General features: G+C 49.5%; 2 protein-coding genes across 4 annotated transcripts; both read left to right on the forward strand.

Annotated features, from left to right (window-relative positions):
* Nucleotides 1–287: 287 nt before the first annotated feature.
* Nucleotides 288–5520, forward strand: LOC105354081 (V-type proton ATPase subunit e 2). Its single transcript, XM_023959730.1, has 4 exons — nucleotides 288–498; nucleotides 2039–2086; nucleotides 3014–3110; nucleotides 3567–5520. Exons 1-3 carry the CDS (start codon nucleotides 395–397, stop codon nucleotides 3105–3107), a joined length of 246 nt encoding a protein of 81 aa, XP_023815498.1. The 5' UTR covers nucleotides 288–394; the 3' UTR covers nucleotides 3108–3110; nucleotides 3567–5520.
* Nucleotides 5521–10212: 4692 nt separating this feature from the next.
* Nucleotides 10213–25675, forward strand: LOC105356696 (CREB3 regulatory factor). Of its 3 annotated transcripts, none has more exons than XM_023957651.1 (9): nucleotides 10213–10343; nucleotides 16515–16725; nucleotides 16788–16904; nucleotides 16969–17644; nucleotides 19645–19818; nucleotides 20647–20836; nucleotides 22919–22992; nucleotides 24872–25000; nucleotides 25449–25675. In XM_023957651.1, the coding sequence occupies exons 2-9, from the start codon at nucleotides 16717–16719 to the stop codon at nucleotides 25556–25558; spliced, it is 1479 nt and encodes a 492-aa protein (XP_023813419.1). In that variant the 5' UTR covers nucleotides 10213–10343; nucleotides 16515–16716; the 3' UTR covers nucleotides 25559–25675. The 3 variants fall into 3 exon arrangements, with proteins under 3 accessions (XP_023813419.1, XP_023813466.1, XP_023813442.1); XM_023957698.1 differs by lacking the exon at nucleotides 10213–10343 and adding an exon at nucleotides 10388–10493; XM_023957674.1 differs by lacking the exon at nucleotides 10213–10343 and adding an exon at nucleotides 10655–10756.
* Nucleotides 25676–25683: the final 8 nt, after the last annotated feature.

The following is a 25683-nucleotide window of genomic DNA, read 5'->3' on the forward strand; positions in this document are numbered from 1 at the left end:
TAGTGATGAGCAGAGTGATAAACATGCTGTGCTTTAAATTGACCAGCTGACTTATTTTAAACCTTTGGATAAGCAATATGCTAATGAGAATGAAAGAGCAAATTTAAATTTCCTGCCACGAAAACTAAAATTCTGTTTTAATATCAAATCTAATCTCTCTTTTTGGCACAAACATGTTTCTAATCTTCAAGGCTCTAATTCTGAAAGGCAGCCGGTTGGACCAATCACACTCGGTTTGGTCTGGGAGTGTAACCAATCACAGCCCGCCTCAGCTCGGTGGGCGGGACCACAGCCAAAGCTGCTGGCATCCTCGGCAGCCATTGATGAGCGTTCATTCCAAGAGGACGACCCGACCAGATCTCCGCGTGTTTGCGTGTCCGTGCGGGCGGCAGTCATGGTGTCCCACTCTCTCGCCCTGCCCATCATCTGCTTCACCACGCTGTGGACCCTGGTGGGCGTGGTGGCTCCGTTTCTGGTTCCGAAAGGACCGAACCGAGGGTAGGTTCAGCTGCACGGCCACCGCTCATCATTGGGAGCAATTAATTATTGTTTTGCGTTTGTTTACGATAATTATGGGATGTAATCACGTGATATCAGTCTACCGGCATCGATTCATTGCTGGGAATTCACGCGCGTGTCTTTGCTCGCTGGAGGCCGTTTCTCCATCCTCACATCCGCAGGGGCGTACGCGGGATGTTTCTATCGGGGGGGCCACAGGGCTGCGGTGTGTGTGTGTGGGGGGGGGGGGGGGGGGCTCCCTCTCTCCCTGTGGTTTTGAAAGAGTAAAACAGCATTAAAAACATAAATCTGAACGCACATTTGTCTGCATTTTTCATTTTAATGTCCTGATTGGCTGTTGACCTCTGTGCAGAACGGCTTCAGTTTACCGCCTAAATCTTTGTTCATGATCAACTTAGTTTAATTCTGTTGTTATGGTTTCCTGTTGGGATGGTAACTAGGGGTGTAAGAAAAAATCGATTCGGTAAAATATCCCAATACTTCATTCGGCAATACTTGTTTCAATTCAAAATGCTACCAGGACGATATTTCTTTAATTATTTCTGAGCGTCCTTCAGCGTCTGACTCTTGTTGTCCACTTCACCCTCCGACCTCTAGTTGGCAGCAGAGAACATGGAGCCTCTTTGAGCAGCTCTACTCTGCACAAGACAACAGGAAGACTGCAGCCAGAGGCAGCTGGTTCTGTTGTTCTGAGACATGAAGTACTTCGTTTTTACTTGAAGGGATACTAGACAGAAACTCTGAGCCATGTTGCTGCCAGTAAGATAGAAAAACGAGGATTTCTGTGCTTTTTAGCGGCTCAGATAAATACGAGTGAAGCACGGCAGCAGCTAATAGGCTAATGCGCTCAGCATCGGCTAAATGCTATCAGCAAAGCGGGCCAAAGTTCTGCAGAACCTCCCAGCAACAGATTCTAGTTTAGTGACCTGATGGATCAGAGGGATGTGTACATCGCTCTGAAAAAGGCTGACTGTGGTGATCAGTGTTACCAGTTCCTTCTGTGTGTGAGAAGCGTGTCTGCAGGCAAAGCTGCAGCAGAGCAGACTGTAAACATACAAAGCACCTTCTTTGTTACATTAAAGCAACTTTCCTTCCTTCTGTCCTGCTGCCTCATCATCACACTTTATTGTTTCTGGAAAAAATCAGTTTGCCCCCCCCCCCCCCCCTCACCCCCCCACCCCTTTATTTTGGAAGCACCATTCAGGCTCCTGAACCAACTTATATATGAGACACAAATGCAGTGCTTAACATTAACATTGTGATCATTAAATAAACTGAATTTGACCATTTTATTACCGTGGAAGACATTAAAATTCAGGTTTAGTTTTTTCAAAGTCATATTTTAAAAAAACAGAAAGGAAATATGTTTTGGTAAAATATCGGGATACCTATCGTATCGCCAGACTCTTGCCGATAAACACCCCCTACTTGTAACCTGATCAGGATGTGTAAATGACCTTGCAGAGGAAACAGGAAGTGTGGACTGAACTCTGACCGTTTCCTTCCTGTTTTCTCACAGAGTCATCGTCACCAGCCTCATCCTGACGGCCGTCTGCTGCTACCTGTTGTAAGTGACCCCCCCCCCCATCACAGCATCACCTGGTTCCTCCCCCCCCCCCATCACAGCATCACCTGGTTCCTCCTCTGCTTCTTTTCTACCTTTTAGTCAAGGTCAGGGCTGTGTCCGAATTCCCACCCTAACTACCATAAAACTATATAGTGCCCTGAATTATAAAAACATTTCAGACACCAACGTCCACTACTTTTTATTTTATGACAGATATGACGTCATTTATTTCAGGAAGTGAAAATCTAATGATTTGAGGGTTTTGGGACGACTATTAATGAGTCCACTGTCTCCTGAATATGAAAGCATTGATGGTTTATTTAAAAAATACATTAAAATATATATATTTTGAATAAAGAGTTCAAATGCAATGCATTGTGGTCTATATTAGCCAATCTAGTGAGCATCAATGCACACTAGTTTTTCACAGAGACTTCTGGGAAATTGCGATTTTGGAATTGTAGATCCAGACAGCACTAGAAAATGGTGAACGAGACAGACGGGCGACCTGTCCAGGGTGTCCTCTGCCTTCACCCGTAAGTGGCTGGGATAGGCTCCAGCAGCCCAGTGACCCCAAAGGGACAAAACGGAAGAAATGAATGAACCATAGAGTGGTTTGGGAAGGAATTCAGACACAACCACTGCCTTCTGGTTTTTTTCAGATTTCTGGTTTGCTTCCTGATCTTCTTGGCAAATGTTTGGGATAATTTTGGTGCATCAGCTGACAAAACAAGCCCACACCATAATTGTTCCACTTCCATGCGTGATAGCTAATGGGCGCTGGCTTTGGTTTGGTCAGACGTCTCCTTCCTGAGAACAAATTCCTCTACATTATTGTTCCTCGAACGCCTCTGTTCTAGGTTCCTGTCATGAGTTTTTGGACCGACCCGGTCAGCTGTCTGACGGTTCTGCTCTCTGTCTGTTCAGCTGGTTGGTGGCCATCCTGGCTCAGGCCAACCCTCTGTTTGGACCTCAGCTGAAGAACGAAACCATCTGGTACCTGCGGTACTACTGGGAGTAAACGGTGAGTTCTTCCCTGACGCTCCAGCTCAGACTCATGTTCCCACATCAGAACCACGAGTTCTGAGGGAAACATGAGAGGTTTGTCTGATCAGAACATCGGCTCCGACATGGAGGACAAGTGTCTGATTATGACCAGAACCGTCTCAGGCTGCGGCCCATTCGGGCTCCTTTCTGCAGGTCTGTGGTTCCAAACCGGTTCCTTCGTGGTTCAGAAGGAAGGAGATCTGTTCTTGAACAGGTTCTGTGTCTGCTCCGTGATCAACTCTTTTCGGATCAGCGCTGAAGGAAATTTTCAGACGACCTGCATCTGCTCCCACGTTCACCCCTTAAAGCTGATTCAGAACCGGTCACCCTCAGAACCGGACTCACAGCAGAGCTGGTTCCACACAGAGCTGCTGGAAATGTCTGGTCCATGAAAGCCGCGAGTCTTTCCCAAGCTCCGCCTTCTCTGTTTCAGGTTGTGACGTGTCGCCTGGTTTGTCTGTGAGGGTTCGCTGGACGTGACCTCCTCGCCGTTTCTCCTCGCCGTCCCCCCTCCTCTCAGCTGCAGCGCTGCAGGATTTCAACGCCATCGTTCAGTTTTCTTTGCAAACCTGGGACACGTTCGGGACAGCAGGTGTCTCTTTCTCAGAGCAGAGCTCCAATCACAACGGCTGAGACCTGGCTCCTCCCCCTCCACAGAAATGTGATGTCATTTCCTCTCTGTTGCATAAAGACGTGGCTCTCTGGGTGTAATTACTTTAGCCTTTGTGCGCGGCTGTGGTAAACCGCCATGTCTGCGCTCGCCGTGTTGTTGTGACATTACAGCGAGGGGGGGGTCAGGTCACTGTGTGTGAGTGAGAATGCCCCCCCCCCTTTCTGTAACTCGCCACTACATTCCACCTCCAGCTCTGCTCCGCTGAGGTCCCGGTTGCCATGGTGATCCCAATTCAGTCCTCCACTCGACCCCTTTTGATGAGTTCCCGCCGCCCCCGTGCAGATGTCCCTCCGGGGGCGGGGTTTCTGTTTGGAGCATGCCGACCCCCCCGAACCTGCTTTTCTTCCTCCAGGTGTGACGTCTCTTTCACGCATCCGTATCATCGCGGCGAACCGCCCCGCCTGCCGACCACAGCCCCTCCCCCATCCCTCCCCCCAGTCCGTTTCTCCAAAACCACTTCGCTTCAGCCAAAAAGAAACAAAATCAAAATACAGCTACTTTTTAGAAAGACCAAATTGTGTTTTTTTCCTGCCCCCCTCCCTCACTCCTCAGCCCCTCTTCGTGGCGGCGGCGGCGACAAACGCCTGAGCGGCACCGGTTCCAGGTGCTTCAGCTGGTTCTGCTGAGAACAGCAGCTGCAGAACCTTTGGAGGAAAACACTTTCCGGGTTTGGAAACAACCGAACCAAACGTGTCCCTCTGTGGGAACGCCGCTTCAAATGAAAAGATTCCTATTTTTAAATCAAAAACTATAAGCTCCGCCTTCACCCCGCCCACCTGATTACTTGTAAAAACCAGTGAAGGACCAGAAATGGGGGGGACAAATGAGTCTGACAGGGGTTTATAGAAATCAATAGATGCCTGTCAGTTAAAAGACGGCGTCACCCATCCCTGAAATGTTTAGGTAAAATTTTAACCTTTTGGCTCTTTGCTCCGCCCCTCAAACTGCCATAGCTCCAATCGTGTACCTAATTAACACAATTTTGATGGATTCTGACGTTTTTTTTTGGGTCAGAATCAGCTGATTGACATCGATTGCTCAAACGCTTCACTACTGGTTGTAAAGCTGCCGTTCTCCACTTTCAGAAGCCGCTGGAACTGCGTTGAAAATAATAATAACTGCGTTAAAGGTTCAAGAGTTATCGAAGAACGTCAACACTGGAGCTCCACTATAACCCAGTTTAGCAGAATATACTATCTCATCAGTGTTCTACCTGCTGGCCAAACAACCCCGCCTAGTGGTTGTGCGGTGAACTGCATGAGCTTCAATCCGGAGGGTTCTCAGTTCCTTCTGCGAACTTCTCAGGATTTCTTTCTTAGTCTGAGAATATTCCATCTTCGGTGTTGGGACAGCATCCAACGTCAGCGCGCCCACCGAGCCGGACGCTGGACCAAAGGAGCAGCAGAGGGGTGGAGATGATCGAACTGTTGGGCAAACGTACGACCAAGACGGAAATGATTGTTTTCATGTAAGCAGCAGCAGGAGATGCATCAGTGAGATGAAGGGACTGAACAAACACCCTGAATCATCTCAGGCTGGACCGGACTCCGAGTGTATTTGGGGTCGCCATGGCAACGAGGAAACGAGCCACTCGTGTACATAACAATGGAGATCAGATATGTGTGTGTTCCTGTGTTTGTGTGATTATTCTGTGTGTGTGGCATCACATGTGACCCCCCCCCACCCCTCAATAAAGCGTGGAGTCCTGAAGTCAGCAGCTGCTCTCCTGAATCATTGATGCTCCTGCGAGGAGGATCCAGTGAACATTTCAAATGTCAGAGACGCACAAAGGAGCACATTCCTGACGGCGGGCGCTCCTCTTTCCCAGCGTGGGTGTGTGTGTGTGTGTGTGGGGGGGGGGTCTACAGCTTCTGCTCCAAAGTTCTGGAGCTGATGTGAGCTCCTCTCTTTTCCTCAAACTCAGCCTTCATCAACCATCTGGTCTGAGGATGACACCATCGTCATGACAACGGCAAACAACAATCTGATTAAAAAGGAGGAAGTAGCCAAAGGATTTCTTTTTGATCTTTCTTTAAGAAGTGTTTTGACCGAGGCTTTGAAGAAAAATCTATGATTTGTTTGTGATGTTCAAACAGAAAAGGTTTAAAGACGTCAGAAAGCTAAAAACAGGAATACAATATTTCACTGTGAATGCTGAAAAGAACTCTTGAACAATGAGGGACAGTTAGTTTATGTCCCAAGAAAATCTAAGGACATTTTAGCAAAAGTAAATGATGAGCAGCAGGAAATCTTCAGAGTTCACTGGAATCATCAAAACAAACTTTGTTTTTTTAAATCCTTTCTGATGCTTTAAGGGCTTAAGTGCTTTAAGCAAAAAACACGACTGAAGAGGAAAATTTCAAATTAAAATCAACCCTCCCCTTTGCACAAATTCAAATATGTATAATTTATTTCATTAAAAAATACATTAAATAACAATAAAACTTAGAATAATTGAGCAGGTGGGATGATCTAAAAGCCGTGTTGAACAGGTGAGTCTTGAGCGTCATCCCAAAATCCTGAAGAGTGAAATGTTTTCAGACGCCAGAGGAAAACTGAGCTGCTCAGAGAAACGGGTGAAATGTTGAAAACGTCTCTCCATCACGGTCAGGATCTTTACTGAAATGAAACCCGGACAAACGAAGGTTTTTCTTCAGCAGCTGAACATCTGATGAGTTCAGATTTCAGCCTTTCCTGCTGCATGATGGGAATTCACACCATTAAATTCCACCTGATTTAGCATCACCATGAACTATTGTCTAACTGAAAGTCAGCCATGAAGGTTAATATTTGCTCATTAGGACAGGTTTTATAAATTCTGTGTTTTCTATGTAGTGACAGAAATACATTTTTCTGAACAAAACCCTTCAGAAAGTTCAGGAAGATCTGGGATTGTCATCCTCCATCAGCAGAAAGAGTCGGATCGTTTGATCCAAAGATGGCCGACTCCCTGCTTCCAGCATGGACGGGACGTTTGCTGACGTTTCTCCTCAGACGGACGTTTGAGCTGGCTTCCTTCTCCTGCCCACGCCGGCGGAGCCGCTGAAGCAAATTCCCGCCTCAGCGGACAATCTTATCTGTCCGTCCTCTGTCAGACCCGGAAGATGCAGCCTAATGTGCTCATGCACCATGACAACCTACTTTCCCCGGAGAACGCCTGAAGGTTTCACAGAGCTGATGCAGGCAGCCACAGGAGCTGACCTACATAACGGCATCAGGCCTGGAAGCTCCGGTCCTCTGTGAGGGAGAGCGTCTGAGTCTGGATCTGCCGGTTTGGGCTAAAAACCGGATGGACTGAAGCAAAGACGGTCCCTGAAACGGATCAGGCGAGTCTGTGTCTCTAAAGCTAAAGACGAGACGTAAAGGAAAAAGAATCCCAGAGAAGATTCAGTCGATGGAATCCGGCAGACGAAACCAAAGAGCAGGAAGGCGGACCGCTCAGCAGAACCACAGACGGATGTTTGATCAGCAAACAGAACCCAGAGGACTGCAGTTAAACATGAAACTGAAACTCCTCATCTGTCAGAAATGGTTGGAGGTTCTGGAGCTTCAGAGCTGCTGGATTCAAAGTCCGATCACTGATTCATTCATCCTCTGAACCGTCATGTCCCTTTCAGGGTCACAGGGCTGCTGGAGCCTATCCTGGCCACTCGTGAGCGAAGGCGGGGGACACCCTGGAGAGGTCGCCATTCTGTCGCAGGGCCACAAACACGCTCACATTCACACCTAGGGGCAGTTTAGAGGAACCAATGAACCGGTTTCCACGGCTTTCCCAGTGGACTTTTAGTGAGGATGATGATGCTTTTAGCCAAAATCTTTTTAAAAATGTGCCGTTTTCTGGGACATAGTTTCTGCAGAGCGGCAGGAGTTCATCAGAAATTCACCTTTGAGTTGTTGTTGGCACAGAAGTAAGCCTCTGCTGATATCCCATCATCCATTTGTTTACTTGCTCTCCAGCTAGCTTACAGCCCCAACCTAACATTAGCGGTGCAGAAAAACTGGCAGCTCCTCAGATCCATCCGTCCGTCCGGTTCTGGTCCAGATTCCAGCTCCGACCAGGAAAACAAAGACATTCATGGATCTGTTGGTCTGCAGGTGGATGACCTGAAAGGGGCGGAGCAGGAAGACTGTAGCTCCGCCCCGCGTATCTTCTACATCACAAACACAATCTTTAAAACGACAGTTTTTCACAACAGTTTGAATAGAAAATACTCAGAAATGCAGTTTTGATCCTAGTTTTGTCCTCCATCATCAGAAAAAGCCATGAGAACACGTTAAAAAAAACAGACGGATGGATCCGTTAGGTTCTGTTCACAGGAAATGGTTCAGCTTTTCTTAAATCTATAAATAGGATGAGGTGTGGGCCTCTGCAGCGTTGACGTCTTTAGATCTTTATGTGAATAATCCTGGAGAAAGAAGCAAAAATGACCTGAACTGGAACCCGACTGGCAGCATTGAGAGGGAAGCAGCAGAACACGGACGCTCTGATGTCCACGCAGGTGTGAATGCAGCATGAGAACTTCAGGGTCCAGCGGTCGGGAAAGGGTCCTGCATCCAGAGGCTGCAGGGAACGTTTGGAGGGTGAGATGAGAGGAGCAGCAGCTCCTCATCCAAAAGTCTCACCGTTTGGTTAAATCAGGTTTATGGGATGGAATTGAGTCTAAACTCATCAACAATCCGTCTGATGAGATGTTTTCTGCATTGCGTTTATCAAACCGGGCAGAAACAAACTCCTGGTCGTCCTCTGAAGCTCCAGATGTTTCTGTGTTCAGCTGGACGTCTTCCTGAATGGAACCAGATGCGCTGAGATAAGTAAATGTTTCAGAGATCTGTTGAAGGTTTCTGCAGGAACACGATCGCGTGGATCTCCTGTGATCCGACCACCATGCAGGTCGTGAAACCGCCTGAAGAGCAGCCAGCCGGAGTTCAGACGGGTTCTCCTGGTCTTGGCTGCTCCACGGCTGCTCCACGGCTGCTCCACGGCTGCTCCACGCCGCGATGCCGGTTTCCTGGGACTCAGAAGAGTCTGCAGGATTCCACGTCTGATGGTTCAAACAGAACAACAGACAAATGTTAGCAGGTCGTTCAAAACAAATGTCCTTTAGCTTTGGTTTCAGTAGAAATCTTGACTAGAGTGTTTGTTTTTCTAATAAATATGAGAACATTTTTATAAATGGGACTCTAATCGTCACAGAGGTGGACTCTCACAGAAGTAATAAACATAAATCATATTTTGGTGTGATAACAGAAGCTTTCTGTTTTGTGCATCCTCTGTGCCTCCGCCGTGTCTCTCGGAGATCCGGTGGATCCAGCGGCGGGGCTCAGCCGGGAAGCAGCCCGGACAAAAGCTGGGGTCACCGGGTTCACAGCCACGAATCTGTCCTTAAAGATGGGTCGTGGGGCTCCACCCCTCCTCCGAGGGCGTGTCCCAGAAAAAGATAGATTGCTTTCACTTTGTGTCAAGCATGAGTGACGAGTCCCAAACCGGAAAACAAGGAAGTACACCTTCACAATAAAAGCATCACTAGAATATAATGGAAACATAATTTCTTCTCCATGATCTCCATGTATTAATGCTTTTTGTTAAACAACAAAATGTTGCTCATATTTACGTGAGCTGTGTTTTTATAGTATTATTTATGCTTGCAGCAGAAAACAATCATTTTCAAAAGTAAAAGATAAAAAAACAGACTTAAAGAAACTTTTTAAAGAAACCTCTTTCCATCTATCTGGTAGGGTTCTCCGTGTACCAAGAACAGCGCAAAACTAAAGAATACATTTTAATATTTGAATGTTTTATGGTTTTATTTTATTGCTTTGATTTTTTACCCCAGGTGTGCTAGTGTTGTTATAAAAGAAATAAGCTGGCCGCATTTTAAATTCTTTCTAGGTTCTATTCTATTCTATTCTATTCTATTCTATTCTATTCTATTCTATTCTATTCTAATCTGCAAAAACTCTCCTAAATCTGTATCTAACCTTTTGCATTAAGGTCGATTTCAATTTGGAACAAGTTGGAACGACTTAAGACTAATAAACTAAATGTTAATTACGTCATAAACTTCAAACAAATAATTCCCTACTTCAGTTCTGATAGTAAAACCATTGAAAATTAAATTATTTTATTACTTCTTCAAGTTAAAATGTATATACAGAAATGAAGAGTCAGAAAATGTTTGCCTAAATGTACTAACTTAGCCTAAATGTATTGGGTTTATTACTGAACACTTGCTAATTAATCTCGTTGTTTTCTGTTGCAAACGTATACTTTCCTATTTACAAGCCCTCTGTTGTAGTTCTGTGTAGAAAATGCTCATTGCTTTGTTTTGGATCCACAGGTTTGTGTGTTTTGTAATCGGGTTGACTCTTAATAAAGTTGCTTTAAAAGAGACTTTTAATTTGAAAGGCGTGGGCGGAAGTGAGTCGGTGAAGTCTGATTTCTGTGTGTTTATTTACTGAATTTGACGTGAAGTGAAGTCGCAGTAATTCACAGCTGAGAAGTGTTTGCACAGATGACACACCTGACGCTGCTGACAGGTGAGTCCCGGAACACCGTCCGGTTTTACCGCCGCTGCGCTGCAGTTAGCCGACTCCTCCTAGCTAACGGCTACAGGCGGGAGAAAAGCGCCGCTCGACGGGAACCGATGGGGACTAACGTGAAAAAGTGCTGAGAGCCGCGGCCGGAGGGTCAGTGCGAAGATCCGGGCGGACCGGAAACTTGATAAAGCTATTTTGGTTCCGGTTCTGGAGAAGTCTCGGTTGTTTCTAAAGAACCGAGCTCTTGTTTCCGAAACAAAAGGGGGTGGGGGGTAACAGTACCACAACCGGTCCCGTTTTTCCGCCATGAGACCCTTCGCTCGCGCGCGCCCACTAACTAACTTCCTCCGCGCGCGGCGGGATTCCGAGGGCAGCGGCACCGGCCTCCGGGAGCCTCCCCCCCCCCGCGCATGGTACGGTATAAAGTCTTCTGTAGAGGCCGACCCCCCCCCCCCCCCCACGTGTGTGTGGTAGGGGGGCACCGTTTCCGTGTTTCTGATGTCAAAGTTTATCCGGAGGAAAACCGTTTTTCTCTTCTTCTACTCGTAAATTAAAGCCTCTAACGGTCCTCCGGGATTCAAAAATGGCCACTTTGAGGCGGATTTTCATTCGCGGCTTAAACCTAAATGTTTGTTTTTATTGAATGTTGTTGTAAATTCGCGGTTTTGTGTAATAAACCCTTAAAAACGTGCATGAAGTATAATGACCCGTTTATTCGGTATTAACGGCCGTTCTCCGCGTTTGGGGGGGGGGGGGGGTGATTAGCGCCAGCAGCGCCACACCTGCACGCGGACTCACGGACCAACTAAGTTCTCCGGGTTTTGCTGTGAGTCGAGCTTTCTCTGAGGTTTGGCCCAGCAGGGCTGGACGCGGCGGTTCCGGTGGTCCGAACCCCATCCGCTCGAACGGGAGCGCTGGACATCCGGTGGCACCGCCAGCTGCGCCCCGGTTTCATTGTTGTCTGCGCGCGGAGCAGCCCCCCCGTCTGGGCTGGAGATCCGCGCGACGCCGCCGCTCCGGGGGAGAGCGGGGGTTGGACCGGGTCTACCAAAGGTTAGAACCGCACACAGGAGGGGGGGGGGGGGTCGGATCCGGGACGGTTCGCTCGCCGTGCGGGACCGTGCGCCGCCGGCAGCCACCATGGCACCCCCCCCCCTCTTCTGCTCCGGTGCTGCTGCACCCGGTGGGGGGGAGGGGGGCGTTGACACGGTTCATGGGTGGACTCGGGGCCGGTTTGGCCTCTCTGGCTTCGGGGGGGCTGTGCACGCGCTCCGACGGAGAGGCCAAATATGGATAAACGGGGCCACTTGTGCTCCCCCCTCGGAGTTCAAAGGACACAGGAGGGGGGGGGGGGCATCAGGTCATCTCCAAAGAAGGGATCAGGCGCGGGACTCTGGGCCCGCCCACGTTCTTTGGACCTTTAATTTATCTTTATTTATTTATTAAATAATGTATCCACATAGATTCACCCCCCTCCTTTTTGTCAGCCAGGAGGACCCCCCCCCCCCCCCCCCCCCCGCGCGCCTCTGAGGGAGTTAGTCTCACTCCCCCATCCTCCTCTATTCGCGCGCCCCTCGTCCTCCCGGAGCTCGGATGTTCTCCCTTTCTTGGGGGGGGTCATTGTGTGGTCAGAGCGCGTGCACGCGTTGGTAATGCGCCTCGCGGTTTGGCCAAGTGTCCGCGCCCGTGATTGGACAAGAGATGCTGCGCGTTAATGTCCGGTCCAATGACAAACATTAAAATCTGGAAAACCAAAGAAACCCCCCCCCCCCACACACACACACACACACTCCCCCCCCCCCCCTCCACGCTCATGTTCGGACCGTCCAGTCAGAACCAGAGTCTGGGGGGGGGGGGGGGGGGGGGGGTCAGTTCATGATCCAATCTGAAATCTGCTTTTCTGGGACCCCGGGTGAAACCATTCTAGGATCAGAGCTGATGGTTCATTCCAGTTTATGTAAGAACAAAAACTTTAGGACATCCGTGTTTACAGGAAAAGTGAAATGGATAGAAGGGCTTTGGGTGCAAACATCTGAAGGTGGAGGCGGTGTGGCAGATCGAACGTCACGCCGTACTGCCGTCTTGTCGGTGTCACGCTGTAAATGTTTGCTCTGCTGTTTGCTTGTTGTGTTTGGTTGTTGGGGTTGTTTACAGAGGAACTCATGGATGGATGGACATGAAGACCAGGGGGGGTTAACAGATCACCAGGAAGTGTCTGCTGTGGTTTCCTGGTGTGTGGTTGTGTGCATGTGTGTGGTTGTGTGTGCGTGTGTGGTTGTTTGTGTGTAAGTGTGTGTGGTTTTGTGTGTGTGTGTTAGCAGCAGACCTTTAGACCAGCTTACAGTAACAGGGAAAGCTCTTCTTGTTCAGAGGCAGACCAGCTTCAGCTGAAGAACTAAAATACAGAAACTTCTGGAAACCAGAGATCAGAAAACATGTTCAGACTGAAACTCCAGAACAAAAGCCTGAAACGGATCACAGTGATTTTTCATAAGTTGGTTACGAGTTGGAAGGAAGTGATGAAGAATGCGGGAGGACGTTTGTCTGATCTCGTCTTCGGATCCCTTCACCGGTTCCTGGGATCCCCACATTCCTCGTGGAACGCCGTACGCGTCTTATATCCGCTCGTGTTCACGCCACGCTGGAAGCTGGCTTCTCCGGCTCATCCGGCTGCCAAATTCCAGTTTTCCGTGCGGCGAGCCAATTCCAGCGTCATCCCAGTCCTCGTGTCCTCATTCTGGTGCGGCTCGGGTCAATCCGCCCACCATTTGACTGCATTGTTCTCGTTACCCTGAGGCCAGCTGTGGTAGAGCGGCTCTCCTGGGCTCTCTGCATGCTCTCTGCATGTTCTCTGCTGTTCCCTCTGTGTTTCATCGGGACACATCGGAGCAGAGCGGCTCTGTTTTCCGGTCTTCATGAAGATGAACTGCTGGATGAAGCAGGAAACGTCCACCCGTGATCTCCATCCAGTGGGTGTGGGGAATCCTGCAGACGTGTTGTAGGAATCCATCAAAACACCTTCAGAAGCTCAGTTTTGTAAATTCTTCAGGACTTATTGTTGTAGAGAAGCCGCCCTTCTCCATAAAATGCTTTAAAAACGTTGGTGCATGACCGTCTTAATGACACTAGTTCATGATAAAATACAAGTTTCTCCTGAATCCCCATCAGCAGAGGGGAGGAGCGAACACGACTGCCTTAAAGGTCTGGTCCTCCCACCACCTCCTTTCTCCATGAGCGGCTGGGAAAACGGCTGTTTGACTCCTGAGGGGTTCAAACCGAAACGGAAGGATCTCCAGAGGGTCTTTGGAGCATCAACACAGCTGAACCTGCTTCACCTCAGCTGTGGTCATGTGACGGTTCAGGGTCACTTTTACCCAATTTATATCTCAAATTTATACTTTCTTTTGGTAAAAAAGACTTTGGGATTAAATTTTGATATAGAACCATCTTTAAAAAATTCTAATAAAAAGTATTTTAACTGAAAATCATACTGAAATGATCAAATCCAAAAATAAAAATATTTTACATTACAAAACAAAAACTTTTTTTTTGCCTTAAAAAATAACATTTCTTCAAAATAAAACATATTTTTATTTTGGTTAGAATTTTTATTTCTGCGTAAAGATTCTTTTGTTGCATTTCATTTTTTTACTGCCAGCCCTCGTAAAAAAAGCATTGACAACAGGAAATTAAATACCATAAATTCCGGACTACAAAGCTCACCCGATTACAAGCCGCACCCACCCATTTTCACGTGTTTAACTGCTTTTAAACATACACAAGCCGCGTCGGTGTAAAAGCCGCATGTATTAGGCAACATAGTAAACCTGACCAATCACGTCCTGACTCCCAAACTAAGTGAGATATATAACCACACTGTGGGAGGAGTCAGCCTTGCCTCGGGCTCATGCATTTTGGGTATACCCACACCTGCTAAAAAGCATAGAACTCTATTCTGTTCACAAGTTCCTCGGTTATGGTTTTTTATTTTTAGTTTTTTTTTACTTATTGACAATCTATGTATCATACATAAAATTACAAACAGTAACCATATAATCAACATTACATCCCTCAGTTATGATGAGGAAATTTACATCCGCGATTTCCCATGAGTCTTAGGGGCTAAAGGCGGGGCCTCGCCACACTGTTGTACGTGTTTAAGAATGAGCAAGTATCAGCAGTGCATGGAGGGGTGAACGGGAACAGCTCTCCTTCCGCTTGTGTCGCGGCAGCGTTATGGGAGTAACAGGGCTGGTTAAAAAACACACCAGTAAAATAAAGCGGCGGCGACTGAAAAGCGCGCGCCTCAGCGCGGCGCGTGCGTCAGAAGTTTCATTCCACAACAAACACTGTTGCGCCGCGGACGCCTCTCTGCGCCCCGCGCGCTCCCCTTCCTATCTTCTCCGACACCTCTGGCCAGGGCGGCTCCAGGGAGGAGCAAATCGTGTCTGTGCAGAGCAATCGGACTTAATGCTGTACGTTTTGTGGATGAGGGGCGGATGCGTTGTTACGTGTGGGAGCCATCAGACTGCCATCGGCCCCGCAGCTCTATGTGATGAGCAGCAGGAGGAGATCATGTCTCCAGCTCACACGGAGGCTGTGAGCTTTTCAATGCAAAATTCCGGACAGTCCTTAGAAACCGTAAAACCGATCACGTGGATTTGTTTCCAGTCGTGTCCCGGCAAAATAAAGGCTGATGTTATTCCCACATATTTACGTGCAGCCAGGCGAGTCACTATGACTCAGAGGTAAATTCACTCCGGAGCATGCGCTGTTCTCTCCGTCACGCAGCTGACCGGCTTTTCCAAACCCGTTGGTGATGGTGGATTTTTTTACGCTGCTTTTAACGATTGCTTTTAACTTGAAAGCTTCATCATATCTTAGCGGCGATCACGTGCACGTTGGGTCTAATGGCACCAAAGGATTCTGGGATGCGGCCGGGCATGCGAGTTTCGTTTTGTTGAACCATGACTGAAGTGTCTAAGACCTGAAGTGAGGTCCATGCTGTTTGGCTGTTTAGTGTGTTGAAAAACAAATGACTTGTGATTGGTGTCAGATAGAGAATTTAAACCATTCACTGAGTCCGAAAGTACGTACATGGCGGCCGCCAATTAAATCCATAAATTAGCCGCGTCACTGAACAAGCCGCAGGGCTGTAAGCACAGGAAAAAAGTAGCGGCTTATAGTCCGGAAGTTACGGTAATCTGTTCACATCTTGTGTAAATATCTCTACAGACTGCCGGAATTTACAGCTGAGAAAGAAAATGGAAAATCTTGAGTTTTATGTTCTTGGATGTTTATCAATCAGGAAAATGTGTTTTAAAGCATCCAGCAGCAGAAGCTCAGAGGTTCTGGTGTTGGACGGGTTCTGCTACAGCAGAGGTTCTGATGTCGGACAGGTTCTGCTACAGCAGAGGTTCTGCTATAGCAGAGGTTTTGGTGTTGGACGGGTTCTGCTACAGCAGAGGTTTTGATGTCGGACAGGTTCTGTTACAGCAGAGGTTCTGGTGTCGGACGGGTTCTGTTACAGCAGAGGTTCTGGTGTCGGACGGGTTCTGCTAAAGCAGAGGTTCTGGTGTCGGACGGGTTCTGTTACAGCAGAGGTTCTGGTGTCGGACGGGTTCTGCTACAGCAGAGGTTCTGGTGTCGGACGGGTTCTGTTACAGCAGAGGTTCTGGTGTCGGAGGGGTTCTGTTACAGCAGAGGTTCTGGTGTCGGACTGGTTCTGTTACAGCAGAGGTTCTGGTGTCGGACGGGTTCTGTTACAGCAGAGGTTCTGGTGTCGGAGGGGTTCTGTTACAGCAGAGGTTCTGGTGTCGGACGGGTTCTGCTATAGCAAAGGCTGGACCGCTGTGGGTTGGAGTGGTCCAGTGTTTTGACGCCTTTCTCTGCGTCTCAGCGGCGTGCTGCCTCTGCGGCGTGCTGCCTCTGCGGCGTGCTGCGTCTCGGTGGCTGCGTCTCGGTTTGTCGTGGCGTGTCCTACATTTCTGCCGTATAAATAGAAGAACTCGGCCTCCAGCAGGAGGACGGGGCAGCTTCTCCGTGAAGAACGGCGTTGGCGGGGAAGGTCACCGTTAGACTACAAGGCGTCTTGGCGTTGCTGAAGAACCCGCCTGCTGATGAGAACGTCCTCCTGTAGGTCTGACCCCCCCCCCCCCCTCGTTCCTACAGGCTGCAGGACTGGGAGTTGCAGAGCTGCGACATGTGAGGCAGAGCTGCGCTCCCCCCTCCTCACGTCTCTGCTCCTTACGTAAGAGGCCCCTCCCCCTGCCTGCGTCTCCTCGTGGTGGGTGAGCTCCTCACCTGGTGTCCTCCTGCATCTCGGCGCTCTCATGTGATCCCTGCCGTGGTCCTGACACCCCCTGCCTCGGGCATGCCTCAGGTAAAGTCGTCTGAGCTGGCCTCCATGTTTGGGGGGGTTATTTACTGTGTTTCCCCCCTCAGCCGGGCATGAATGGGATGGAGCCTGCGTTTGGCGAGGCCTTCGGGGGGCACAGGGGGCTGCGGAGTCCCTGTCCGCCGGCGCTGTCGCCCCAGGAGGGAAGGACCGAGTACGACCAGGTAAGCTCATCGGCAGCCTCTCTGCGCGCGTCCATATTTTAGCTCCGCCTTCTGCCCCCTCCAGACGGTGCTCCTCATGCTGGGCTCCCCCGCGTCGCCGCGGAAACGCCCGTTTGAGCTGCTGAGCGACCTGGTGGACGATGGGGGCTTTGGGGAGGACCAGCACCCGGAGCGCTGGGATGTTTCTGCACTGGACGAAATGACTCGCTACACCAAGCTGGGCCTCGGGGGGGTTGGGGAGCCGTTGGCCTGCTCTGAGGAGGGGGTCCTCATGGGATGCTGGGGACGGAACCAGGAGGAGGAGGAGGAGAGGAGGACGAAGAGCAAACGCCCGGCGCCTCCTGTTGCCCTGGAGGTCCAGGCGGCTGCTGAGGGGAAGGAGGAGCAGTGCGCCTCTGTTCCCACAGCAGCCCCAGGGGGGCTGTGTGCTGCTGGGGGAGGACAGGATGCCGGGATGTTAAGGGAGCGCACGGTGGAGGTGTACCAGGTCGGGCAAGAGGAAGAGGAGGTGACGACCGGGTTAGCTCTGGAGCACTGCAGTGAGGAGCACAACTACTCCCTCAGTCAGGGGGGGCAGCTGGTGGCAGGGCCTGAGGAGAAGGAGGACCAGGAGGTGCAGGGCAGTGAGGAGAGCTCGACGATCCTAGAGCTAAAGGGGGACGAGGACGAAGAAGAGGAGGAGGAGGAGGTGGAGGAGGAGACCACAGCCGAGTTCTCCAGCTCCTCAGAGTCAGAATGTGGTAAGTTCTGAGTTCTGGTCTCAGTCCACCGGCAGAAACCGGTTTGACACACACACACACGTCCCACCTGCAGAAGACCTGCCTGACCTGCTGTTTGTTCCAAGTGTTCCAAGTTTTTCATTTTCCTGTGAGTTTCCCTTCATTATGATCCAAAACTGAAACCACTTAATGACTGTTTGCTGTTCTGACTCCTCCTTTCACGCCGCATTCAGCTCCATTTTTAAGTTGAGCTTCATCTGACGGTCTGTTCACTCCGGTTTCAGAACTTTGGCGGTTCGCTTACGTTCACTGCTAGAGTTGACGATTCTACGCCTTTGGTTCAGCGGAGTTTAAGGTGGAGCGTTCCCGACCGTCCTTCACGCCTCGGCGGTTTGGTTTAATGCTCGAGCACAGGATCACCGTGCACACGCTCGTGCACACGCTGCAGATTAAACACAGGCTGAAGGTCCTGAAGACCAAGTTCAGCTGCAGATGGATTTAAAGAAAAGCCTCCTCAGGTTTCAGTGAGCGACGGTCGGATCTGATCTGAGACGATGAAATGTTGAAAACCGAACGGCGTAAACAGGAAATCCACTCGTTTCTCATGTCAGGAGTGACGCTCAGCTGAATTCAACTCGTCTGGCTGGTTCCTCTGGGGTCTATGTGTGAAACCGCTGCATCTTTAGTGCATTTAAATGAACCAGAGGAACCAGGACTACCCCCCCCCCCCCCCCCATCAGCAGACCATCACTCTACTTTTTCTGAAATAATCTCTAATCTTAGTTTACATGAATTTCAAGGACACAGGTGACTTCAGAAAACTGAGACGGTGCGTAGAAACACATCTGAACCAGATTACATTTGATAATCTGTGAGAATGTCTGCAAATAATCAACATCTATAAATATTCCCATTTTCCAGATTTAAAGAGCTTTACATTTATTATCCTGTGCCTGTTGATCAGTTCATCTGTTAGTTTTCTTAAAGTAAGCAGAACATTCTAGAGCAGCGGGTGGCCCCCGACCTCTGACCTGCAGATCAGTACCGGCCTATTTTTTAAATACTATTTCTAATCTGACTCTGAAGGTTTTATTTTGAAAAACTCCTGGATTCTCTCCTCCACATCCGACTCATTCCTGACGGATGTCAAGTCGCTCGGTCACGGATCAGAAATCCATCCGCTACTTTGTTAAAGCGACGGCGCCGGCCGCTAAACTGAAACCTCCAAGCTACCAACGTTAAAAACAAACAAACTCTGAAAGTTTCTTCTGACAGAAAAGAGGAAACACAAGAATAAAAGCTGCATTTAACCAACAAAAACCAGGAATCTTTACTCCAAATATGGATTTATTGTGACAGTTGTTTCCACAGACCATAATAATAATTGGGAAGATTCAGCAACCGGCGGTGTTACGAGGATGTTGCTAATAAAGTTGTTCAAACGATCGATTCACGTTTAACTTGATTCATATTTAGAAAATATCTTTCTTTTTCATATTTTTCATTATTTATTAAAAACCACATTTTAATGGTTCCTAAACAAAATCTATTGAACTAAACCAGCAGCAGATATTTGACAGAAGATGTAGATAAAGTTTACCCTTCAGAGTTAAACTGATGCCTTCAGCGTCGTACAGGGCGGTCCGTGATAATGAGTTCTGACATTAAACCGGTCCGTGGCGGTGGATTCTTAAACGGCCTCTCCTGCCCTGACCTTTGCCGCTAAAGTAAACACCTGAACCGTTTGAGTCCTGGTTCCTCTGGTTCCTGAGCTGGAGAATCAGCAGAAATGCTTTCTGAGTTTTTTCAGCAGGATCCTGGACAGGAGTTTTCTTGATGAATCCATTTAGTCTGTTTGGGTCAGAACCTCTAGGATTCTGCAGGAGGACTTTTCATTTTCTCCTTTTTGTAGAAAACCTTCTCTGGACATGTAGTAAATTGTTGTTTTTCCGTCTGGATTGCTGTGATCTTGTGTGATTGGTCCAGTCTCCTAAAGTCCTCCACCCTTTCTGGTCCTGTAGAGGTGGAAGCAGAGCCGACCGCTCCACCAGGCCAACGCCCGTCCAAGCGCCGCTGCTTCTGGGAGTACAGACGCACTCGGGAGTCGGCCCCAAAGAAGAAAGTGGGCGGCGACGTCCACTGGTCTCTGTCCTGGAGCGCCAGCACTCTGCCCAGTACTCTGTACCGCCGGGAGGGTGAGAGTTTCTGCTTTCAGAGCCAGAGAGGATGAATGAGAACCAGGTGAAGTCAGGAATCCAGGTCCACATCAAATAAGGGGGAACGAACAGAACCTGAATCCAGCAAGGAGCGTTAAGGCCGGGTCACATGGCCTCTGCGTACATCTGTCAGATCCATGTGTGACACAATTGTGTGTTATTTTTGTGAGATGCATATGTAAGTGTGTCTTTCCACGACCGTTCCACGTATGTCTAACAGACTTTTCACGTATGAACCATCGATGTATAACTTTAATATCACGTAATTGACGCACAAATCACTCATGAATTGCATAGAAACATCACAATAATCGCACGCGGTTCGTGTTCTACGCCTCGCATTAACCGTCACCACAGATGGACGGCAGACTCTCCGTCAGTGTTTCAGGAGATCTTTCTGTTCATCTTTGGGTTCACATCGTTATGACTGAGATGACAGAAACATGAGCCAAGAAGCTGAATCCAGCAGAACAGACTGGTGGGAGAAAACCGCTCTGCGTGTCGTCACGCCCTTGCTGACGGCCACGCCCCTGCGGTCGGTCACGCCCCTGCGGTCGGCCACGCCCCTGCCGACGGCCACGCCCCTTCTTCACTCACAGAAATCCCATCAGAACCCTCGGCCCTGTGGCCTACATTCACTACGTGAATTTTTCAGCGTTCGTCTGAGTGAGTCTGCAGCTGCTGCAGTGACTCGGTCCATTGTTTAATTCAGAGAAGTTCAGGCTGCTGCAGATCCAGAAGATGATTTTTATGGAAATATTAACCCGCAGACTCCTAATGAGCTGCTTTGATCTTTGCTTTGATCAGGGAAAAAAGGACGACGCAAAGCTCGCAAAACCGACGCCAGCGACCTAACCCCCAACCCCCAGAAGCTTCACAGCATTGGCGAGCAGCTGCAGAAGCTCAACGCCGCCATCGACGGCATGGGACCGGTCAACGACCTGCCCGCCGTGGCCCGGGCCCGCTCCCGCAAGGAGAAGAACAAGCTGGCCTCCAGGTACGGCTCCTTCTGGAAGGTTCTGTGAAACAGAAACTCCAGAAAACACAGAAATGGTGGAGAGACGGCCTCTTTGATCATTTCTGACACATTTGTCTCTGAAGAGAACAAGCAGAAACGAGCGTCACATTTAGAGTTATTTGTCTTCTTAGCGATTTGATCCAAACACAAACATTGCGGCTGCAGAAAGACATTAGAGGAAGAGGAAGAGCGCTGGGGAGGATGAAAGATGGATCAGCAGAAATCAGACAGGAGAAGAACAGGGACGGGGGGTCATGGAGAGTTCATCTCTGCGGTGAGGAGGGGGGAGGGGGAGATGACAACACAAACCTCTGACAGGAAGAGAAAACCGCAGCTTCACTGCGTGTGACGGGGGTCACGTTCAGACCGAGTGAACGTTTCCTCCAAAAGCTCTAAAGACGGCTGTGGCTGCCGGAGGGGGTCGGGTCGGGCTGACCTCTTCACCACAACACAGAACAGAGGAGGATGAGGACGGGCTGAGGCGCAGGCTCGTCCTGACCTCCTCTTCCTCTTCTGCGTTGTGGTGAAGATGCTCAGAGGACAACCCTCCGCCTGCTTCCTTGCTGAATCGGTGCTGAGAGGATGTAGTCGTGGTCACCCACTCCCCCAATGGAGCAGAGAGACTCCCTCATTTTCTCTGTGAAAAGAATGGAGTATAGTCTTTTTTTGGGGGCGTGAATTTCTGAAATCTGACTGTGGTGAGTCCAGAAGGCTGGGGGGGGGGGGGGGGGGGGGGGTTATAGAGCCGCTAAGGTTTGCTGTTGGACTGGAGTTCACTGTTGTCTCCAGTGAAAACCCAAACCTCATAAGTTCTTGGATTTATGGAGCTGGAAAAAAGAGGTTTTAGGTTTACTGTACCAGGCAGCAGTGGATGCAGTTTATTTTTTCATGGAAGGAAACGCGGGTGCAGACCTTTATGAAGTCTGCTTTGTTCACTAAGCCGGTGTTGTCAGGCTTTTTCCTTGTGACTTTTATGTTTTTAGGTTTACAAACTGTTATCGTGTCTCTTATGCTGCGTTGAGTCTATGTACAGACGTGATCTGAGGTCCTGCGGTGTGATTTGGGCATCGGGCGCAGCGACTCAGCTTTGAAGTAGAAGAACGTTGGCGGTTGCTCTGCGGCATCGGAGCTGGAACAGTCCAGTTCTTTAGACACAGGTGGATTTATTACACATCAAGAGCTCTTTCAGAATCGGCACAGGAAACATTTCTAGTTTAGAAAATTCAACGATGATCACCCAAAAAAGTCCAAATGAATGTTTAATTAAATTGTTGTTCTGTGATGATTGGATGTTGAGTCAGCCTCTGTTGCTGTGATTGGTGGATTCCGTCATCATGGTCTTCTGTTATCGTAGCCTCCGTACAGATTTCTATGGTTGGACTGTTCATATTTAGCTGATGGGAAAATCTGAGACTCCGAGTTAAACAGAGACGTGAAGCTGCAACCATGTGACCCAGATGTGTCTGAAATCCTGAGGATGTGATGCTGGATGTGCATCAAAGCTGCTTTTTGAATCTGTTCAAACCGGCCAGGAGTCTGCAGAAAATCATGTGTGTGTTGCTTCTGTGTGTCAGAAAAACGGACTGCAGGTCTTTGTGTGATGAAATGCAGGACGAGGGAGACGTTTGGGTTTGGAGGCCGAGTCCCAAAGCTAATGGTCAAAGTGAGCTTTTGCTCGTTCCACAAGCGTCTGCGTGTGGTCGGGGTCCTGGTTCTGAAGCAGTCTCTGTACATCCCACTTGAGGTTTTTATGGTGGTTTGTGTCTCTGGTCAGCAGGAACTGAGGTCTGGGACTCTCCGGTTGTTCATTTCTCTCTCACCTACAGCCGTCTCCAGGAGTCGTACCCCTGAGATGCTTTCATTTCTGTTCTCATGTTCCCTGTCTGGGGGCTTTAGTGAACCCCCCCATCCTCAGAGCCTCGTGGTGTCAGATGGGGCTTTAGAGAAGCCGTGGAGGTTTTCATCTCCACTGGTCTCAGTGGGACTCCCATGATGCATCAGTGCTGAACTGGAACATTAGACACACTCCTCCATTTGGTGACCGTTCTCCCCTGTTTTCAGGGCCTGCCGGCTGAAGAAGAAGGCCCAGCATGAAGCCAACAAGATTAAGCTGTGGGGGCTCAACCAGGAGTACGGTGAGTCCAGAACGCTCATCAGCTGAAGGTGGAGCTACAGCGACGGATCCGTCTGGTCTGTCGGCATGATGCATGACATAGAGGCCTGTCTGGATGGATGAGGGTCAAAAACCTGCATGTCACGGTGTTTTAGGGTTTGTTTTGGTAGGGAAGCCTACAGTTGTCCGTCTGGTTCGCTGGTATCGGTCCAAGTCCTGCATGAAGTGAAGCTGCTGCAGGAAACCCACTTTACTGTGGAGGAGGAAACCCTCTGTGGGCTTCATCCACTCAGAGGGTTGAGCTCATATCAAACCACAACAAGCTGGAAAACCTCCAAGCTGCTGTCTGAGGAATCAGCAGAAATCTGATAGTAGCAGGAAGAGTGTAAACACAGCGGGGGGGGGGCGGCTGAGAAGTCTCACCTCCTTCTCCATCATCAACACCTCCTCTGTGCCAAGTCCTCCTGCTGCATCTCATCCTCCTCCTCCTTGTTCCGCCTCTTCCAGCATCCGGCTTCCGTGTTTTGTTTGGAACATTCCTGTCATTCCTGATCCCGCTCCAGCATTTCTGTGCTTTTGCCGTGCCCCCCCTCCATGAACCTCTGTCCTGCTGGATGGGGGCCAAAGCACAGCAGGCTTCGGTTTCCTCTCACGTTCCTGCTGCGGTCAGAGTCCTCCTGAAAACCTTGGACGCTCCTGAAGCTGCAGGTTTCAAAGCCGACACTCAGTTTGGATGCCAGCGCCGTGGGGGTGTCAGGTTGAGTGCCCCCCCTCAAGTCTCTGCGGACAAAAGCAAGTTCAGAAAGAGAGAGAGCGTCAAAAACACTCCACTGGAGGTCACATGACCTCATAGGAGGAGGACCAAGACTTGTGAAAGTTGAGGCTTCGCTGTGCAGAAAACCACCCAAAGAGGATTCAGACCTGCAGCCTGGAACCGTGTTCACCGTTGCCGTGGCAACTGCACAGAAACCGGCAATTCCACTGCCGCGTCAGTCGCTTTTCCTGTGGCGGTTTCCTTCCAAGACCCGTCCATCATCCTCTACAGCTGGTTCCAGCCGGTCTTTCCCGTCGAGTTGCCGTTCAGCTGCAGGAGGATCCAAGCTCTCCGTGAAATCTGCCGAAAGCAAAAGAGACCAGTACACAAAACGTACTGAAAGTATCAGACCAGTACACGAAACGTACTGAAAATTTCAGACCAGTACACGAAACGTACAGAAAATAAACCAGTACACGAAATGTACTGAAGTATCAGACCAGTACACGAAATGTACTGAAGTATCAGACCAGTACACGAAACGTACTGAAAATATCAAACCAGTACACGAATCGTACAGAAAATATCAGACCAGTAAACGAAACGTACTGAAAATATCAGACCAGTACACGAAACGTACTGAAAATATCAAACCAGTACACGAAACGTACAGAAAGTATCAGACCAGTACACGAAACGTACTGAAAAAGGCAAAGAAAAGTATTCTTTACGTCAGAAGTAAACAGAACGGAAGCCGCAGTACATTATGGGTTTATCTTCAGAACAGATCAGTGAGGCTTTTATTGTGGCGGGTTACAAGCTCTTCGCCGTGTTTATCACGGCGTTGCTGGGAGTTTAAATCCACGCCGAGTAAAACCAAAGACTAAAAATGGGACCCAGTGTCTCCCTGCTCGACACCCAGCATTAAGGGGTTGGATTGGGGGGGTTAAACTACTTTGACAGATATGACGTCACCTATTTGCTGCAGTAAAAACCTAATAAATGAACACTACTAAGTAGTCCTGTTGTTTGGTTCCTATGGCGATGGTTCCTTTTGTTCGACATCAGTCGTTCCTCTTGCGGGGGTTCCCGGACCCCAAAGCCTGGTTCTGCTAACACTGACTGGGTTCTGCGTTTGGTTCTGCAGAGAACCTGTTGGCATCTCTGCTGCGCATCAAGGAGGTGATCAGGAGGCGCGTGGAGAGCAGCGAGGAGGAGGAGCCAGACGACCGCGGGATGACCCGGCGCCTGGAGGACATCCTGAAGGAGTCCAGCGGTGAGGACCCCCCCCCACATGCATACATCCACGCAGTGACTGACATGGAGGCCATTCATCACGGTGTCACAACGTTCCAAACGTTCTTGATTCCCAGGAATCACTGACAGAACTTTACAAGAACCAGAGGAACTAAAAGACAAACCAAATGACACACAAATGTAATTCCACCCACACACCATGCAGTCACGCACACACAAACAAACACACACACACGCAGGCTAGAACTAGAGCTGTGGTTTATGGCAAAGACAGTTACCAAAATAAAAGCCTTTTCCTCTGTAGGCGTTTCAACTTCCTCCTCCACCATTTTTATTTTCTTCATTTCCAAGCCGGAGCTCCAAGCAGAGAATCCAAAACCGTCTGACCCGCTGTGGGGGGGTGTTGGTGCCCACGCTGACAGCTGCGGTTCTGAGGATGATCCGGGCTCTTTGTCGTCCTGCTGCAGGTCCGTTGGTCGCCGGTCGGACCAAAGACTTCGTGCAGAGAATTCTGGCGGCCAACAGTCAGAACCAGCTGGGGGGCCACCAGCAGGAGGGGGAGAAGGCAGCGGGGTGAACGCTGTGCTGCCCCGTCTGCCCCCACCCCCATTGGAGATGAACAAGAGGCGGGGGCATCCTGAGGCTGTTGCACTGCAGCATGTCGTTCCCCCCCCCCCCCCCCCCCCCCCCCCCCCCCCCCCC

This window comes from Oryzias latipes, chromosome 1, assembly GCF_002234675.1.
Source record: "Oryzias latipes chromosome 1, ASM223467v1".
NCBI classification, from domain to species: domain Eukaryota; kingdom Metazoa; phylum Chordata; class Actinopteri; order Beloniformes; family Adrianichthyidae; genus Oryzias; species Oryzias latipes.